The 20,526-nt window shown below is 38.5% G+C and overlaps 1 protein-coding gene across 19 annotated transcripts in view; it reads right to left on the bottom strand.

Annotated features, from left to right (window-relative positions):
* map7d3 (MAP7 domain containing 3) overlaps positions 1–20,526 on the bottom strand; it is a 30,414-nt gene that overhangs the window by 2,685 nt on the left and 7,203 nt on the right. The window contains exons 2-20 of one of the 19 annotated variants that reach the window (XM_084430871.1): positions 17,303–17,404; positions 16,637–16,717; positions 16,155–16,318; positions 14,027–14,135; positions 13,509–13,604; positions 12,800–12,901; positions 12,165–12,260; positions 11,352–11,447; positions 9,336–9,461; positions 6,918–7,054; positions 4,764–4,900; positions 4,370–4,608; positions 2,226–2,361; positions 1,761–1,941; positions 1,567–1,671; positions 1,406–1,459; positions 1,201–1,276; positions 399–588; positions 60–304 (exon numbers count right to left, since the gene is read on the bottom strand). In XM_084430871.1, the coding sequence (XP_084286997.1) occupies positions 60–304; positions 399–588; positions 1,201–1,276; positions 1,406–1,459; positions 1,567–1,671; positions 1,761–1,941; positions 2,226–2,361; positions 4,370–4,608; positions 4,764–4,900; positions 6,918–7,054; positions 9,336–9,461; positions 11,352–11,447; positions 12,165–12,260; positions 12,800–12,901; positions 13,509–13,604; positions 14,027–14,135; positions 16,155–16,318; positions 16,637–16,717; positions 17,303–17,404 (2,472 nt within the window). The remainder of the gene's footprint in view (positions 1–59; positions 305–398; positions 589–1,200; positions 1,277–1,405; positions 1,460–1,566; positions 1,672–1,760; positions 1,942–2,225; positions 2,362–4,369; positions 4,609–4,763; positions 4,901–6,917; positions 7,055–9,335; positions 9,462–11,351; positions 11,448–12,164; positions 12,261–12,799; positions 12,902–13,508; positions 13,605–14,026; positions 14,136–16,154; positions 16,319–16,636; positions 16,718–17,302; positions 17,405–20,526) is intronic. The other 18 variants (XM_084430883.1, XM_084430882.1, XM_084430884.1 and 15 more) reach the window with 18 other exon arrangements.

The following is a 20,526-nucleotide window of genomic DNA, read 5'->3' as shown; positions in this document are numbered from 1 at the left end:
CAATTCTGTGATAAACTAATACAATCTTAATCAGACTTAATAGAGACAAAAGCTCTTACCGGACAGGGTTTCAATAGACTGGGCTGGATGAACTGAGCTGGTTTTCTCTTCAAAGGCCACTCTAGGTCCCTCAGGGCCTCCATCGTCCATCAGGGGTTTGCTCTTCGCATGAACGCCCAGATCGATCAGCTCCTCAAAGCTCCAGGGTCCTCCTTTACCATTCAACCCAGGGACCAGGCTCACTTTAGAGTCCTCGTTCACAAACTCAGAGCCCTCCATCAGACAGGACTTGGGAGGGGGGCTGCTGGAGATTAAAGCACAAATATAAAAGTTGAAGTTGTTTTATGAACCACTAACCCAGACATAACCTTAGAGTAAAAGAGGTTTTTTTTTTTTACCTGTCCACTGAGGGATCTTCTGTGCTTGGTCCATTGCTGTTCTCCTTATTATCCACATCTGTTTGTCTGTTCATACTAACATCTGGCTCTTCCTGTTCGGCAACTGGCTCCTCCACAGGCAAGTAATGCTCCTGAGAGTCTGATGGCTCTGTCTCATTGGCACTTTGCTCTGACTCAACAGCCTGATTCTCTGAAATTTAATGAGGCAGTTAAGCTATTCCATCCTACATAGAGCTACGCAATATATCAATCGTGAGTGCAATAAGGCCTAGTGAGATTATCAAAATGCGAATGCTGTGATTAAATTAATTAAACATGCGTTGCGTGTTTCAGAGTGAAGCGCATTTACAAGCATTCACCTAATTATGTTTGCAATAAATGCTGTTTGTGCATTCTCTACGTGCTGAGAGTTTGGGTCTATTATAATGTGCATTTGGAAACACATAATTCGCCACCCCTTTCATCAAATAGTGTTCATAAATGTGTTGCAAACAAAAGTTTTTGTTTTTTTAACAATATAGATTGCAGAACCAAATAAAGCAATGTCAGTTTTGTCCAATATTATGCTTTAGATTATATTGTGATCGATTAACCTGGCTAATATTTTGATAATTTTTTTTAACACTGACTGCCTTGTTGAATTTGCTTATTTAGTAAATATTGTGTAAAATAAGTGTTCAATTTAATTTCAGCAATTCGCCTGTCACTTCTCACTTGCTAGTTTGTGAAACATCATTCATCCGCTACAAATAAACTCACTGTTGTTGCCAACAAAGCAATATTCTGGCATAAAGATACTGACCCTTATCTTCACAGTTTATTTGGTCCTCAGCCTCCTCTCCATTTTCATCAGGAATGTCCCTCTCATCATCGTTACTCTGAGAGAACACACACACACACACACAACATAAGTAACTTTTTGGGAATGGAAATGATGCACAACAGACAGAGACATCATGCCTCAACACTCTATAATAATGAGTTGTGTGCTATACAATAAAACTTGCCTTATAATCCATTTGGTCTGTTTTTCTGGTTCTCTTCATAATTTCTTCAATTCTCTGCAGATTGAGACAAAATATTCAAGCAACTTGTATGATTCTTTAATCTACAGCTGCTACCATAAATGCAAACTGTGTAAATGTCAGAGTCATGTGATAGTGTCCACCTTCTTTCTCTCCATGCGCTCCTGTTGGTTCTTTTGCATAATGAGTGCTCTCTCTATACGCTGCTTTTCTGCCTCCACTAGGGCCTTTGCTTCTGCCTCCTCACGCTGCCATTGGATGAGCAAGAAGTCAATTATTCAAACTGAAAAATCAACATCTCTATCATGGAGTCTGTGCAATGGGAGGGTCAACTAACCTCTTTCTGTTCCTCAGCCTGTCTTTGCAGCTCCTCTAGCTCTGTCTGCTGTTTCTCCTCCTCTGCTATACGAGCCTGCTCCTCCTCTTCTCTCTTCCTCTCCTCCGCAAGCCTCTTCTCCTCCTCCACGCGCCTCAAGCGCTCCTCCTCTGCCAGACGCTTCTCCTCCTCTTTCCTCAGCCTGTTGAGACACGATACCTTAGGGCCTTTGGCACTTCAAAGGTAAATAGTTTTAAAACAGATGCAGGGTTTCGCTTCAGCTTAATGACTGCATAACAAACCTGCTCTTAAAAACAAGAAAAACAGGAATATGACTACAAACATATGCCAATGTGTTTGTTACGATTTTTCGGATTAAATGTGGGTTAAAGATAATAATACATGATTTGACCAGTGTATTTGGAAGCCGTTAAAGCAGGCTCCTGATACTAAAACACACTACTGAAGCTAATCAAATAAACGCACCGCTCCTCTTCTTCTTTCTGTATGCGGAGTAGCTCTTCTCTCTCCTTCTGTTCGCGTGCCAGACGACGGTTCTCCGCCAGGATCTTGGAAGCCTCTGCGGCTGAGTTGGTTCCTGCGTTGGCTTTGGAACTGGATTCTGAAAACACACATATATTATGCCTATTAACATCTAAATTCGACATTACCTCATTTGTTACAGTAATACACAATAAAATGAACTGAAAAAGAGGTAAAGTGACTCTTAAAGACATGATAAGTGTTTCCAGCAGAGGGCACTGTGTCTCAAGGATAAACAAGCTCGGCACTGTATACAAACTCAGTAACCCCAGCAGTTCTTGACCTTGATAGTACGTATCTAAGAAGACAGTTCATCACACAAACTGTGCTGGTTTGCTGCTGTAATAACTCAAAGGCTTTATTTTAGCCAGACATTTGGAAAGACCTTTTTAAAGCTCAGTTCATTTTGAACAGTAGATGATTAAATAAATCTCCTTTAACCTGTTAACCGTTGCCAGTGCGTCGGCGCACTGAAGCGTTTTTTTTTTTATATATAATTCAAAGTTACTATCAGATTTAATGTTATACCTTGACAAACTATACATCATTAAAAAGATATAAGACTCAAGTTTCAGTATTTGACCACTATTGTATTCTGAGAAACTTATAGCGACAGTTATTTCTTAATTTGTGTCAGGAGTTATGAAATGAAAAAATGAGTCGATACCTTTAATATGAATTATGCGCGTCAGCCGCTTTCATTCATAAAAAAACTCCCGTGCTGTCGTCATGACAGCGATACACAAAACAACGTCCTTCAGGGCTTTTAGCTCAAAAATGTGCAGATTTGGAGAAATATTGATATATTCTCATAGGTTTACATCAGATTTCTATAGACAGGAATAATATTTATTGAATTTATACCCAAATGCGTCGATGTAATCATTATGAGCGCTTAGATACTCTGTCTCTGATACTGTGTTTTTAATTCATACCAATAGCCTGAGGGCGCTATAAGCACAATAATAGTCCATATATGGAACATGAAGAAGAGCCGTGATCATGTGACATTCCAGGACGTTAAAAATAAAGTCATTTGACATGGTCTTGAAAAACATTTAACTAAATCCAGAGTTTTGGACTTATTATCTTCAGATTTTAAACATAAAATGTTTAGACATGTGGCTTTAGCTGTAGTGCATTTCTAGATTGCTACAGTGCCAACTTCAATTTTATTTTCATGAGGATGTTTCATAAAAAATAATTTCTAATAACTTTACAAAACTTTGAAGCTATTTATAAAAAAAAATTTCATTATGACAATAATTAATTCTACATTTACAATAAACTGCCAGGTGTCAGCTTTCAAATGAGATCATACTTGTGCTTTTAGTACAAAGGGTTCATGAACTGTATGTGTTTCAGTTTGGGTATGTCATTTCTGGGGATTTTTCAAAAGTGGGGTTGCAGCTTAACAGGTTAAAGTCATTACTAAAACACACAAAGCAGTACTGTACCGAAATCCTTCACACTCCATATTCGACAATTATTTTTTACAATTAATTCAACTCAACTTTAGCAGATATTTTAGCCTTAAATGTTACATATTACACATTGTTGATAAACTTTACACGTTTTAAATGTATCATTAAAGTTTGAAAATCTCCCATTGGTCCTGAAAGAAATGTCAACTAAATTCCACAAATGTTAGAATTTAAAATGTAACTGCCAGAGAAGGCATTTAAATAGTGCAACTATTTTTATGGAGTTCTGAAAGTAAAAATCCAATTAATTTTCTCCATAGGGTAATTGATTTTTAATGATAACTTAAGCTGATAAAGACATACTTTGAGCTACGTGGTTGTTAATCAATGGTACATGCTTTTATTAAATCAATCTTTATTATTTCAGCTTCTTAAAAAAATTAAAACTGTTTAACAGCAAAATTCATGAAAAGGGCATTACCCATGATTCTGCAAAGACATATCAACCAATCAGAGAGTTGAAACAAGAAAGTCATACTAAAAGAATTTGCTTTAACATTTCAATAAAATGTTATTGAAATCATAATTTTAAAATTCCCCTTACACTTCTACCTTTCACTCATCTCTCTGTTTCTCTATACTTGGGTTTTTGAGTTCACTCACCCTCTTTGGTCTTGGGTGTTGGTGTGGGTGTTGTGCTGGTTTCTGGAGACTGTGGGGCGACAGGCATAATGGGAGACATATCTTTTGGCTTGGAATCCCTCCTGCGAAGGGTGGGCGGGCCGGTGGGAGTTAGAGCAGGTTTCTGGATGGGTGGAGGTTTGGATGTGGCAGAGGGCTGAGGGGATGGAGGACGCTGTTTCAAGCCACTGGGGGAAGGAGGGCGGAAGCGTGGACTCTGCCTGAAGGAGACCAATTAAAAGAGAAATGTTAAATATGGGCTTGTACTATAGACAGTGGGAGATGCAATTTGAGCAGCAGACTGAAAAGGTCTGAAATCAAATGATTAGTTAAGAGTGAAACCAATGAAGGCTAAAACTGATCTCAGGGGTCTTACTTGGCTGCTCCAGGTGAGGGCGCTCTTGAGGTGGTGTTAGCAGCGGGAGCAGGAGACGGGGATCGGTGACGACTAGAGGGCGAGGCAGGGCGTTTTCCTACTGGTGACGTGAAACGCTTCTCCTTCTCACCTTTCTGCTTTTACAAATGCAAAAACATGACAAAATGAGCAAAACCCTAAAACTAATTTTAAAATAGAAATTTGTGGTATGAGACTATTGGACTAAACAAGAAGATCCCCACATCTGAAAGGCACTTTGCTCACTATGTAGTGATCATCAATTGCTGTTCAGGCTAAATCAAAGCAAGGTGTATATATCACTCAATTGCAGCTAGGATTTTACTGCTATCATCAATCTGAACAAGACCGGAGTAAACATGTCCTTTCAATCTATTTTTAATCTTCTGTCCACGTGCTCAGAGTGTCAATGTGACAAATGCACTAAATGTGGGACAGGCTCATATATGTGAAGATGTATTTTACTGGAACAACATGAACAACGTGAAGCAGCTAGAAGTGAGTTAACCATGTTTCAAAATGTCTCTCAGTTCACCATGTTTCGAACTCTCCAAATGATTATCAAGCAGATCAGATTTAGTGAGCTATAAGGCCAAGCCATTGGAGAAGCTACAGCACAGTATGACCATCAGAGGGAAACATGTCAGTTTCAATTTACATTTCTCCAGTGAATATGCCAATGCAAGCCCTCCTTTCTCTCTGGGACACACACACACTCAAGCTCGCTTAGCGTTCATTATATGCAGGGCAGCGCTACAATTTAACTGTGTCTGAATGAATCACTGATGTGGGCATTTCTAAACCTCTATATGAGGGATCAGACTGTCACATGTAGTTCACATCTGATTGTAAGGTATCCGCCAGTCTCGGGAGACCATGGATCACATCGGAGGGTCACCGGTGCAGCGTAGTGTCAACTTCGGTCATAATGAACAAGCAAGTTTGAAGACAACCCTGATGAGGCTGAGGAAGTTACTTAAATGTTTGACAAATTTATAACACAATGGCAAAAACATTAGAAGGTTACTCTTTTGCCCCTTTGTGTACTGAGATTTGTTGTTACAGCCACAGTAATGCAATAATAGATTAAATATGTACAACAGGACAACCAATGCCTTGGCCAAGCATTTGCACAGAATACGGTTTGCAGTGTGTATGTGTGTTCACTACTCACTGCACCTAATATGTGTGTGCACTAACTTAAATGGGTTAAATGCAGAGGACAAATTTATGGGTATACCATAGTTGGCCTTCACGTCATGTCAAAAAAAAGTACCTTGGATGTTTTACTATGCGAGGAGGGCTTGGCACTTAGTCAGAAAGTAACTGATGTAACCCAGTTCCCTATCTCTCCAGTACACGCTGCTGCTGGAGCGGTCTTAAGCCGGGATCAGATAAGTGTTATTCAGAATGAACAGCTCACTGATTAACGTCAGGGATAAATCCAAGCTGTTTTGCAAAGCAAACCATAATATACGGATATATAAATGTCTGAATGAGTGCATATTGTTTTAGGCCGATACAACTAACGAAGACACAGATAACGCAGGTACTGTAGTTCCGTTAAGCTTATCCTGGTAATGAGAGTATTGAGGAAACTCTTGAGATCAAATTATATACATACACCATGCAGCTCTTCTATAAGTTTTTCTTTGTTTTTGTGTGGTCTAAATATCTGAAACACTAGTGAAAATGCATCAGTTTAGTATTTTCAAATTGAATACAATTTTTCATTGCAAAGTACACTACCGTTCAAAAGTTTGGGGTCAGTAAGATTATATTTTTTTAAATGAATTAATCCTTTTATTCAGTGAGGATGCATTAAATTGATCAAAAGTGTCAGCAAGACATTTACAAAATAAAACGCAAAATTACATTTTAATATATACTCGCATAGAAAACGGTTCTTTTATTTTAAATTGTAATAATATTTCACAGTATCACTGGTTTTACTGTAATTTTTTTATTAAATAAATGCAACCATGGCATAAGAGACTTCTTTCAAAAATGAATTTCTTACTATTTGGTAGAACCAAATCTACAAACACATTTCCATCTGAGATTAAAAAAAGAAAAGAAAAAGAAAAAAGAACAATTTAATCCATTTCAATGTAGAAGTCTGAATCATCTGCTCACCTGTGTCATACTGGAGATGGCATCCGCAGACACAGAAGTAGACACTTTCTTTCGGTCGCTGCTGCGACTGCGTAGGGCTCCGCGGGCCAGGGGCTGCATGGGGCTGGCAGATGCTGAACGAGGACACAGGTGAGACTCTGGTAAAGGACACAGTCAGTGGTGCACAGCCAGGGACAGGAGGGAAGGGACGTCACAAGCAGCCGAGTGGGTGAGCAAAGCAAAAGTAGAGGTAGGGACAGAAATAGGGAGATATAAAGAGAAAGAGAGAAGGGGAGAGGGATGATAAAAGCACAAAACATTGGTGTATGTTAGATCAGTCATACTGGTTGATGGGGAACTGATAAGCACTGATGGCCTCAGGAAGACTGGCGGATTGGTGGGTGTGAGACAGAAAGAAACATGGCAGGGGACAGACAGCATCTCGGACAGACAACACACTGGTCACCAATACGCTAAAGCACACCTCCGAGTACACCAAGCAAGCACTTTAGGCTGCAGTTTTAGTCAGCTCAACAATATTGTAAATTGAACAACATTCACTCACTCATTCTCCCCTTATAGCCCCATATAGGACATCACACAGCATAGCATCCACAAAATTCCAAATCTAATGTTAAAACACCTTTTCACCATCTACAACATTCACATACAACTGTTGAAATTCACCCCCCTAGTGACAGTCCTAGGAGCACATCCCACATTCAGTTTCCAAAGTAAAAATCCCATTCATTTCTCCATAGAGAAATTGTCAATAACATATCTCTCAACACAGACCTATGATGAGCTTTGAGGTTGCCAAGCAATAGCATGTTTCTGCAGAAAAGAAGTCAGAGTGATTTTGAATATTACAAAAAAAAAATTGTTTAATAGCTAAATTCTCAACGAACAACAACACTACTCGTGAATCCTAAACAGACAACCAGAGAAGTGACTGTTACTATGGAAATGTAAATTGCACCAAATACACCAAAGCATTATAGTTATAAATTACTGATAATAAGTAAATGGTTTCATATTAAACCATCATTCTGGCACATGATTGCTTGTACCTTTGTTTTTTCAGTTTTTGAATACTTTTTTTCCTTCAAATACAAGTTTGTAATGTTGTGCTTCATCTTTAAGCTGGTTGATTCAGTTAATGGCTTAGAATAATAAAAAAAAAAATCCCTAGAAAGAAAACAAATGGGAAAAATACGTTTGAAATCAAAGACATGAAAATGCGGTTGGCCCTTGTTGTGCTCTATAGAGATGGTAACTGATCATGGGATGCCAAGTATCTGTTGGTGAAGCCGAGGTGAAGTGAGGTGAGCAGCAAGGGCTGACCTGGGTCTGCTGTGACAGTGAGATTTCTGGGATAATCTCCACCCATTGTAATTAACTCTGACTGTTAGCATCATGGAAAGCCTATAAAGTTAACTGATCCATAAGCTGCGGATTCATAATCATCTCTTGGTCTATATTAAGAAACCAATAATGCAATTCAGATACTATCAGACTCAGCAATGCTGATAGCATCTTGTCAACATCAAACCCTGTCAAACAAGTTACACATAATGAACTTCAGCCTTTACAGGTTGCTGGGAATTTAAAGTGAGTTTGGTAGCGTTGGAAACTAAAGATGATGTTTAGGGTGATGCTGCTGGTCTGCAGGGACCGTGTGTGGATCAGCTGGGGATTGAAGTAGCAACAGCAGGGCGCAGATTCACTCCACTCATTCCCTCTCACACACAGAACCGCTCGGCTAATCAGCTTACAAAAGATCCCTCAGCAATAGCCCTGGAACACCTTGCAAATGTTGACGTGTGTATGTATGTGTCTTTTAGAGATTGAGACAAGGGCAAAGACTAGTGATGCACCGAAATGAAAACTTTCGAGTGACTTCAGACATCGAATGCTTGAACTAATATATAATAAGAGTATTTTGTACATCTGTATACATTATGGCATTACATTGCTGTGGCATTGTTGTGCAGTCATCTTTATCTGTCTGGATTTCTCTATGTGAATCACGCAAAGAAGGTGCACGTGCGTCGTCAACTTTAAATGCTATCTTATTTCCGATAATATCATCAGATGGTATCTAAATTCAATTCTCGTGCACACTGCTTTGGTTAACATAACAGTTTCTGTTACATGTTCCAGTACCATGTTTCGACGGACATAAAACAATTAAATGGCATTTTGGTAAAAAAGTGCAATGATAAAACATTTCTGTGCATCTCTAGAAAAGACTGCTAAGCCTGTAAATTTAACATTGCCAAATTTGTTAATGTGTGTGTAAAACTTGATGCATGTGATTCAAAACTGCAGCATGCCCAATATAACAAGCCAACCAAGCACCCCTGCAGAGCGTCTTATATCTACACACAAGTGGAGGGTTCTGGTACGAGCTGGGTCTCCCTTTCTCTCTAGTGTTACCTTGGGCATCGCCTCCTTCGGCAGACAGGGCCACAGCACTCTTGCTTCTAGCTAGCGAGGCCTGGGTGGGTGTGAGCAGCCGACTGAGGACACCGCTGTCCACGGGGGCGGCCAACGAGCGGCGAGCTATACACGGTGTGCCCAAACAGACACGGAAAACAGAGCAGACAAAAGGGAAAAGAAAAAAGAGGTTGAGGAATAAACACAAAGGAGGAAGGAGAGAGGAATGACACCAATGTGATTTAAAATGCAAGAATTAACACAAAAACCAAAGAGAAAAGTGATTGTGGGTCAAACGTAAACAGTGGACGGCTGATGCAATCAAGGTGAGACTCTCAATGCTGGAGAGACAAAAAGAATATTAGTGGGATATGGGAGAGGTGATTGGGAGCAGGACCAGGGCTGTGGAAGTGGAGGTGAAAACAAAAAAGGGAAACATAAAGCCAGGACTAAAGAGTAACTTGAAGAGCTTTTTGAGATCCATCAGACGAGTCAAATGCTTGTAGTCAGGCTTTTTAAATTTGAGGTATACATCAAATTTAGTATTAAGAAAAGTCCGTCAGCATTTGATTTCAGTCTGGTCTCAACTGCAGTTTTACAGAATGTAGGGAAAACAAATATTTAACTAATCTGATACAGTTTGTACAATGCAAAACTGTGGCAGAAAATGCTAAAAGGCTCAAAAAGCTCTTGCTGTCATGGAAGCTGTTTGTAACCCGAGTTACAAATTCAGTTGGGAAAAACAGAAATATGAAGGAGTAATATACAAAATAGACAATATGTTAATGTACAGTATGTTTGTAACAGACTGTAACAGATAATTGTCTATTATCTATTTTGAATATTGTGTAGTTTAATATATTCTATATATGTCTTGTCACTGTTATTCTGTATGTGCTGTAGAAGCTTCCAAATTCCTTGTATGTGTAAACATACCTGGCAAAAAGCTCATTCTGATTCTAAAAACTTAGGTCTGGTTTCACAGACAGGGTTTAAATTAAGCCAGGATTAGGCCTTACTCCAATTAGGACATTTAAGTAGATTTTATAAACATGCCCTAGAAAAAAAAAAAAACATTACAGGTGTGCATCTTGAGACAAAACAATGGGCCTGACTTTTTTTTAGATATGTCAGAGCAAGTTGCTTTCAGTTAAAACAGCTCAAACATGCGTTTTAGTCTGGGACTAGCTTAAGCCTTGTTTGTGAAACCGGCGGCTTATGTCTCTTTTAAATGATCCATTCATTTCCTTTTCCCCGCGGCACTGTATTGATTCACTCTAAGTTATGGAGAGAGGTTGAGGCTGTGAAGCTTTTGATGATGTGGTTAAGTGAGCTCAGAAATGAGGAAGTGCTTTCAGAACAGAGAAAGCTGGCGTCTAGCTAAACAAGTATGCACTGATGGGCAAACTCTAAAATGGTCCATCACAACACAATTTAGTAGGTCATTTAGTTTTCAAGAGTGACTATATAACCAGGAGTCCTGCAAACATGATATCTAGAAATAATTACAGCACAAGAAAAAGCCTATCTGTAAAACCAGTCAACACTCTGCAACAGACACACTCACACACACTGAAAACAGACATGGCACCAGGGGCCAAACTCATTGGTTAATGTCATATGGGAAGAAAAACAACACAATGTTCACAAAACACATTGTATTAACATACACAAAGAGCTCATTCCTGGTGAGTAGGTCAGTTAGCGAGAACTCCCTGAAAGAACGAAGCAACAAAGAAAGGTTAAGCTCAAGGCAGCAGTAAGCACAAACCGATTTATGGACAAAAGAGCATCAACATTTGTGGATTATGTTTCTGGATGCATGATGATTTGATGCACGAGTAGAAGGGCGAATCAAGCAAAAAACGTAGGGAGAGTGACGCAGCACGTTTATAACCACAAACCAATCCTTAAAACAAGAGCAAGATGGACCATAGAAGCGAAAAAGGTTTGCGCTCATTTATTAGTAAACGGCGAACAGGCACACGTGAAATGTCCCAGTTGGGACTTAAGCACCTGATTCATCTGCTGTGGATATCTCTGGTTTGGGGGCGGGCTGCGTTTTAGCCCCCACTCGAGAGAGGGAGGAGCTTCGCTTCTTCGGGATTGGGCCTACAGACAGAGTGGACAGGGAAGCGTTAGAATCAATCAGGAAGCAGGGCCTCTTCTGTCTCAGCTTTCAAGTGTCATTTGTGGTGAATGAGGAAATGCGTATTTGATGAGGACAATGCAGCTAGAATCTGCTTTATAATTGTGGTTCTATGTACAGTAGGTTTCAGTGGATTTAGAGAATAGTGACTGTAAATGTTTAAGAGGTGCATGCTTACGAATGTCTATGCCTGCTTAAATGCATATTTGCATAGAAACTAGATTTTCAGAATGACAATGTGCAAACTGCTGAGCTAAAGTAAGCAAATAAAGGCGAACACCCTTTATTTCATTAAAAAAAATGATGTAGGAGATCCTGAGATTGTTCATTGTTCTCTGGGCTGCGTGCAGAAATATGTTAAAAGGATAGTTCACCCATCATATTATCATCATATTAATCACCGCTTCAAACCCATATGACTTTCTTTCTTTGGAAAACAAAAGAAAAAATTAAAAGAAATTACTGACACTTTCATGGTGCTAATGTTCCTTTCTTGAAGCTTGAAAGCTCCAGCCCACATTCATATAACTGAATGGGGCAAAACAACAGGTAAATTGTTTCTTTTGTATTTCACAGAAGAAAATAATTAAGGTTGAGCATGACATGAGGGTGAGTAAATAAAGTCAATTTTAATTTCTGTCTAATCCTTTAAAAGAGGAACAGCACTGGTAGTTTGGCACCTGTCTTTTCCACCTGAGGCTGTTTATGAGCTTCTTTACAGGCCTGAGGACCATTGCTAGGCAACCGGTTCAAAGATGAACTTCTCCGCTTCGCACCTGAGGGACAAAAGAGAGCTCAGCTCCAGAATCGAGAAGATGGGTTTCACTCAGGAGGGACTGAAGACAGACTTCAAAGATAAAACACACACATACACACAAATCTAAAATCAACACAAAAGTGATCTAAAACCTTAAACTTTTTTGGCACCACACTAAAATATGCCAGCACAGAAGGAAATGAAGAGGTGAATCCAACACAAACAGTGTCTGTTGTGAAACCGCCTTAGTCATGGCTGGCTGCTCCTGTTAGAGGAAAAGGAAACTGTGGGGAGAAACAGCATGTCTGCAAGAATCATAAGCTGCCGAGATGGCAAAGACACTTATGGTCCATTCAAACAAACACAATGCTGTATTTGCATTTAAATAACATTATAAAATGAAAATCATCAAGTGAACCACAGGGAGAGGCACCTGTGTGTGACATGACTTGTCATTAAATCTGCTTAGTACACATGACCAGCATTAACGAGTATGTACTCATGCTCATTTATTAAAAGGATAAAGAAAAGGCAGGAGAGGGCAGGGAGGACACTTACTTTTATCAGGAGAATTAATGAGGGTGGCAGAGGATGAGGAGAGACGCTTGCTGATGACTGAGTCAGTCTGTTTCAGGTTCGTAGTAGAGGAAGAGCGTTTATCTACAGGGGAGGGTAATTACGCACACAGAGACAGACAGGGAGTGGAATTAGAGTTACAGGGGTTTGCACGTGATAAGCTATTGTTAATTACTCTAATACAAGCTGGTTCATCTACATTTTAAGGATGGGGTAACATGTGGACAGACAAAATTAGGGTATGCTAATTTAAGAACAGCTAAACCTGAAGTCACATGGTGCCTTACATGTCTGTAACATGCACATACATATATATATATATAATTAATAATGGGATAAATTGTAAGTATTGTGGAAAATTTCTAACTGCAGCGAACCTTAAAAGGCAAGCATAACACAATGTTAGTAAACATTCAAACAGTCATTACATCTGGATAAAAAGGGGGAAAATCAGATAAAACTTGAAGCGACATGCATCCCTGGAACCAAGGTAGGTGCTTTGGAGAGAACACTCATTGTTACAATCCCTGGCAAGTGAAGAAAATATTTTATTATAAAAAACTGAGTGAGTGAATGAAAAAACAGCAAGTACAGCCCCAGTCAGATTAGTGCACATATGAGCAAAGAGGATGAGTGGGCAAGTTTTTTTTATGTCAAGTCACGTCATGGACAGGCAAACAGTATAAACCACCTTGTGACGTCTGATTCCTGGGTGGCTTGGAGGCTGGAGAAGCAGGGGAGATTACTATAGCAATCTGGGAGGAGCTGGAGCCACTGTCACTCTGTCCTGTGGGAGGGGCAGGGACAGACAGGTCGCTATTGGAAACAGACTCTCTCTCCATGGAGAGAGTGAGAGAAGTGGAAAAACGCAGCTGACAACATGAGATTTCCATCCCCAAGTAGTGTTGCGCAAAATCACAGATCAACAAACAAACATGACTTGTAAAAGGTGAAGTGTGTAATTTGACCAATGACATATGTGTGTTTGAGGCATTATTTTTGCAAATTTGATGTAGCTAGTGATGCAAAAATTCCACACTTTACCTTTAACATCAATTAAGAGCAATAAAGATTGTCAAAAGTTGATTTTTCATAGATTTATAAGTCAGATCCCACTTGGGCAGACTGTGGGACAATCAGTGAACAAAGGCTGTTGAATGTATTATCAGGTGCTCCTGATGTTTTGGCATTTAGGAAAAGCACTCGTACCATTTTTGTTGTCAGAGTCTGAAAGTCCACCCCAGGACCATCTCTTCTGTCTCTGTTCAACTCGCTGGCTGCGTTCCAGGGTACGTCTCATCACAGCCTCATAGTGTTCCTACACACACACACAGACACACATACTTTGTTAGACAAATGGAGCCATGATACGTCCTCTGAGCTGTGCAGCAGTAGACCATGGCAGAGGTGTGGGTGTCAATGCTAAAACAAAGTCCATGATTCCAGGCTCTTTTGCATGTCAGGTACTGAATAGTGCACACGGCACCTGCTGCGTGACTGCAAGACTAACAAAATCACCTGTTTCATTTCATCCATTTAAGAGTGTTAATGATGCCATCATGCCCACAAATAACAAAGCAGGGCATTAAAATCACTGACATAGCCAATCTTAAGGGTGTCCTGTATAATTAGGCTGGTTTGGGTTCAGACTTGGCATTTAGCATGGCTTTAAAATATTACACTCTGTGTATAGGATTATACAGCCTTTAGGAAAAGCCTCTTTGACATTTTAATATTGCAATAGGAGGTTCATGTATACTACCATTCAAAAGTTTGGATTTTCCATGTTTTTGAAAGAAGTCTCTAATGCTCACTAAGGCAGCAACTATTTGAATATATTTTCAAATTAAATTTATTTCTGTGATGGCAAAGCTGAATTTTCAGCATCATTACTAAAGTTTTCAGAGTCACATGATCCTTCAGAATTCTATAGTTATTTTCATTTCTTATGATTTCTTATGCATCTGTTGTGATTATGAAACCACATAGCAAGTTTGGATGCATGAACAACCCCCAAGCATACTGGATCATAATCATAAGGATTATGATTTATGATCATACCCTGGATCATAAATAGCCTATCATACGCCTTGTCACTCATAGCACTACAAGTAAACAACAGCCAATAATTTAACAAGTTGCATTGCTGTGGGGTTTGGTTGCGCCATCGCCATGTGACATCAGAACACAAATGCAAAAATTTGTGTCGCACCTTTTGGCGATGAGTATTATTAATTAAAAAAAGGACATGGATTAATCAAACAGCCTATCACACAATGCGACATCAGCCAGTCAGTGCATGTGGCTAATAAGTCTGCATGTTCTGCGTGTCACTTTGTGAATGAGTGCAACAGTTTCGTCTTCTACACAAACTCGAATAAGCGTGGCGTTCACTGTGTTTTCAGTATCTGAGTCCCAATATATGAAGGCATGAACACATGAACTTCATATCCAGAGCTGCTTCTAAGAGTGAATTCACAAGCTTTTTACATTTTCATTTGAGAAAAACTACTGTCAAATACACACTGAAACTGAAAGATTTTAACAACAAAACGTCAAAATATAAATCTGGTTTAACTAGAAGAAATTATGAAATATATTACTATTATATACTAATATGTAATTATTTAACTATTGATAGTAATATAATTATTTTTGAAATATCATACAACCACGATATTTTTCACCCATGTTTTAATTTATACAGTTCTGTTGTGCATCATCTTATTTGATAAAAAATAAAAATGCAATGTTTTGTTGTAAATTAATTGTTATATTTTCATTTGATTACATTTTAAAAGATTGATTATATTTTTAAAGTTTTATTAATTAATTTAACTACACACCATTTTTGACGATTAAATCATAAAACTTTATGGAAATAATGATACTGACTGATATGGAAAAAAAGATTGTGATAATTTAACAGTTTAAGTTTACTTATGACATAAATGACTGTTTTTATGAAGATACTCACAAAGACGGGCATTTTGACACATAAGTGTGTGTGTGTGTATTTGACCGTTCAAAACCAATATTGCGGCCAAAAGATCTCTCAGTTCAGCACTCACACGCTTTATGAGCAGCAGTTTCATGCGCGCGCGTCTCTCAGACAGCGTGCACATTTACCAAAATGAGTTCTCTTTCCTTACTTATTTAGCTTCTATGGTTTAAAATCATTTGTTTTTACTGCGAGAGACGATAGTCCAAAATCTCTACTGGTTGACAAATGTCTACCAGTTTATCGTGTCTACCGGTATATCGCCCAGCCCTACTGAATCAAATTATTCAATTCTTTCAAAAAACACAAAACATAGGTAACAAACAGACAGTTTACCTTTTCTTCCTCTAATTTCTGTTTTCTTTTCTCCTCCACTGCAGCTCTCCTTTGTTCCTCCTTCCTGCGCTGCTCTTCAAGCTTCTTTTGTCTCTCCTCCATCTGACGCTCCACCTGCAGCCGGGTTTTGCGCTCTCGCTCCAGGAGCTGAGTTTCACGGGCCGCTGAACGGGCCAAACAGGGTGTGTTAATGCAATTTGTTAAAATGTAAGAGTTAATTATGGGTGCAGGGTTTGGCAATCTTGTTGACATGGAGGGCCTTTTTTATTTTTAATCACTGTGCATCACCATGCAAAATAAATGTAGCATATACTGTGTTTTTCTTTGGATGTTTCCACCTCACCATTCATAAATTATGCAAATGACCACCTCACTGTTTGTAAACATAGTGTTTCGTATTGTCTTTGTGTTATGTGTGCCAATGGTGGCATGCACGTCTAAGGTTGCCAACACCTGTTATGTGAAATATTTTGCTTTGTCACCATGTTGCTTTTCCTGCTCTTCTCTCCTCTCTTTGGCCACTCGAAGTTTGTCATCTATCCTCAGAGCTGCCCCATCAATGACTGAAAAAACATAACAGAACACAACGTCACACAACTAGTGTATCAAGTGAAATCTGAACACTTCCTGGGCCATGAAAAGCTCTTGGCAGATTGCACTAGTATCCGATGCGCAGATAATCCACTGGCATGGTCTGACATGAGGCTCAGGTTACAGATTCAGCTATGAGCTCACCACACCTGATATAGTATTGACACAGAGACATGGGCGTGTGTGAGGACATGCTACAGTAGTGTAATGGCCTTAATAAGTGTAGAGTCATGTGACAACACATTGAAGTCACAAAGCAAGAGAGCGAAAAAACAAACAAAAAGCTCTTACATGAATAAAGATTGTTTCAGTGGAAACCTATTGTGTTTTTTCCCCAAAATGTATTTTTTGCTACAAAACTTGTGTATGCAAGGAAGACAGAAAAATAATATGCTATACGGCACGCTATAAATTCAAGTGATTAAAAATGCTTTATTTTACTAAGTAATACTAAGACTTTCAGTGTAATCAGGACAAGTGATATTCTGGCTCTGCAGAAAACAAACCCTTGTGGATCCCTGCAGAGACAGACAGAGATCTGAGATCATGTTTGTTACCTGGCTTGGTCTGGCTCTTCGTTGTGATGGCTGGAGCTGCTGGTGTTGGGCTGTTCCCTGCCTGGCTGCGCCGTTCCTCTGCTTGTGCCTGCGCAGCTGCAGCTGGAAATGCAATGAGACAAAATGCATTTTAAATTTACTAGGGCTGCACGATTTGGGAAAACAAAACAAAAACATTTGATAAAAATTGGGATTGTGGTATGAAATGTCATTTAAAAAAGAACCCAGGTTTGCTGTGCTTGTTTGTGGAGCTGCACAATTTGCCCAAAATGTTATATATGGTTATATAACAATATGGCTATATAATAATAAGGAATATTACTATTGTAATACTTAACCGTAAAATAATAAAATAGAATATTTCCGAAAAATATTACAATAATTTCATTTTTTCAATACAACTGTAAAATTACAATAATAATAACAATAATAATAATATATAGCTGTCTGAATTTCTTCTTTATCAAATCATGAGCCATCAAACTTAGGGAGCCCTTAAAAATTCTCTTTTGTTGATAAGAGCTTCTCATTACAAGTATGTGAAGATGGCTCCCTCAGCCCAAAGTCTATGGCAATGTGGTTTCATTGAAATGAATTTAAATGAATTTTTGATTCTGTGAAAATGATTTTAAATTCCATCAGATGGCTTGAGATGTTATGTTATTGTACATTCAGGTATACAGTGTTTGAGTCAAAGTAACAGACAATACTAATATCTCCGCTCAACACAAAACACCTTTTAAATGCTCTTCAGCAGTCTTGCAGCAGGCAGGAGAGGAGGAAGGATATGATAAGATAAGGGGAGGATAGGATAACGAGGATATGGATAAATGATCAAGTCTGTGTGCCTTTGTAACAGTTCAGAGAGTATCAGAGAGAGAGAGAAAAAGAGGGTGTTTGTTAAGCTGGCAGTGAAGGAGCATGTGATGTCTGTATGGTGAAAATAAAGATGCTGCTGATAAGACTGTAAGGGCACCATTGCGCACACATTTCACTGGCTGAGAATGAGCCATCTCTTTAGCTCTAAATTCTGCTTAAGCTCACCGGTTTATGCTTATTATTAGGAATGTGTTTTGATTTGTTGTTGATCATGATCTGACTCTGACGGATTCTGACTAACTTAAAAGTATCTGAATAATTATAGAATTATTATAATAATTATATTTATTCATGTTCTGATATAATTTATATTTATTATGTCATTTATTTATGTTCTCCATTGGAAAACATTAGATTTTGTACATTTATTTTGTCTGTTGTTAATATTAATGCTGTTGTCATAGCCTAAATAAAAAGAGATTATTAAGATTATTAAGCTACACTAAAGTATCAATGTTTTTTTATTCAGGCAGTTTAGAATGTATTATGCTTTTTAATTTGTAAGAATTATTTTTACATGCTATATTCGTAAAAAAATTATAATTTTGCACTCTCTCAGACTATTTATTAAAGTGAGTTTTGTTTTGTATGCAAGTAGGGAGTGATATTACAGAAATTACAGTATTTAAAAAGTGTTAGGCTAAATAAAACCATTTGTTCAGTTCAGTGATGTTGTTATAATTGTCAAAAACAGAAATAAAACAATAAATAAATATTGGTTATCTAGCCCATAAACATACACATAATTGTAATCGGTATCGGTTATAAAAAAAAATCAAGTCTCTAGTTTTATCTATTTTTAGTCACAAATATGAGTGAAACGCTCACTCTGTCAAGCCCTGGGTTATGATAATAGCCCAACAAGCTTATTTATATAGCAAAATAACATTAATAATAATAATAATAATAATAAAAATGACACTAGTATTGTAAATAAATTCCTTTACCGCCACTGCCCTAAATGTAAGTGCCTGTCTCAGATTGTTTGAATCCTCCTCTGCATGGATCGCATAGCAACTGTTGCCGAGTGACACTCACGCTAAGTTGGGAACAGACGGTGCAATCATCAGATGCAGGACAAAACCTGCATCTCTGGGCCGTATTGCTACAACACAACAATCTGAGAATCAATTAGCTACATTTGCACAGGCATAAAAGAAAATGACCCGTGTAGCGATCAACTCATATTGCTTTTGTCCGATAACTGACATTCAAAATGATGTTATATTTAATGATGACTGTTATTACAAATATCATGAACTCTGGCAGATGGATTAGTAAGATTGACTAGTTCTTTTTTTACTGTTTACTTTAGCTTTAATATTTTGGACAAACGTGTTAACAATATTATAAAAATCAAGTGAAAATTGTTTTTTTCAATTATTACTATTATGACACAATTGGCTAGTTGTTCAGACAGCCAACCAACAAGCCAATATGAAAAAGTGCAGTTTTGCACATCCCTAGATTGAAATAGATTGAGCTTTAATACTGCATATAGTGCCATCTAAAATAACAGCAGAAAGAGCAGGCTGGGTAATTCCCGCTGAAGTGAAAGTACCATGAGACACCTGCACTAAATGCTTTATTAAAGTACATGCTTACATTTTAAGCAAGCTGCTCTGCTCTTGTCACTGTCTTAATGTCTCATCTGAAGCTCAGGACGACCTATAAGGAGGAGGAATGTATCTGTAGAGCACTCAGGCCATAGTCCGTCAGACTCACTGAATATGCAAACGCCATCTGAGTCATACTCTGAACCTCACACTGTGGGCTTTGCGACACGCGGCATGCAAATGAACACCGCCCCAACAATTGACAAACACAATGGAGAACATTATCTAGGTCTTGCACATACATTCATGATGTAAAGACAATGAAGGCAAGCCCAAGCTGACCTCAAACTGTTCCTTAGAGCATCTCCAATTAGTCTGCATGTTCTTTATGGGCCACTAAACAATAGGCTAATGTTTAAAAACATTAGACAAACGACGTACATATGTGGATGTAACAGCTGCTGCTAAGACTTTATTTTTGATAAAGATTGATTTTGATCAGAGGAAATTAGACAGGTGTCATTGAGCACACAGCAAACAGTTGCTTTGGTGGCTGAGTACATATCCTGAAAACACACAGCATGGCCAAAAAGGATTTTTTTGAGCAGACAGTCTCAAAAACTATACATAAGTAAAGTGTGTTATTTAAGCATGCAAAAAACAACAAGCATTTGGTCTTAATCTGAACCAGAATGAACCACAATGCATTGATGTGATTAAGATGCTCAATTATCTAGTGCCAAAACAGTTGTCACATCAACGATCAGATCCTGCACTATCGCCTTATCG

This window comes from Rutilus rutilus, assembly GCF_951802725.1.
Source record: "Rutilus rutilus genome assembly, chromosome: 14".
Lineage (NCBI taxonomy): Eukaryota > Metazoa > Chordata > Actinopteri > Cypriniformes > Leuciscidae > Rutilus > Rutilus rutilus.
This window is presented reverse-complemented; position numbering and strand designations above follow the sequence as displayed.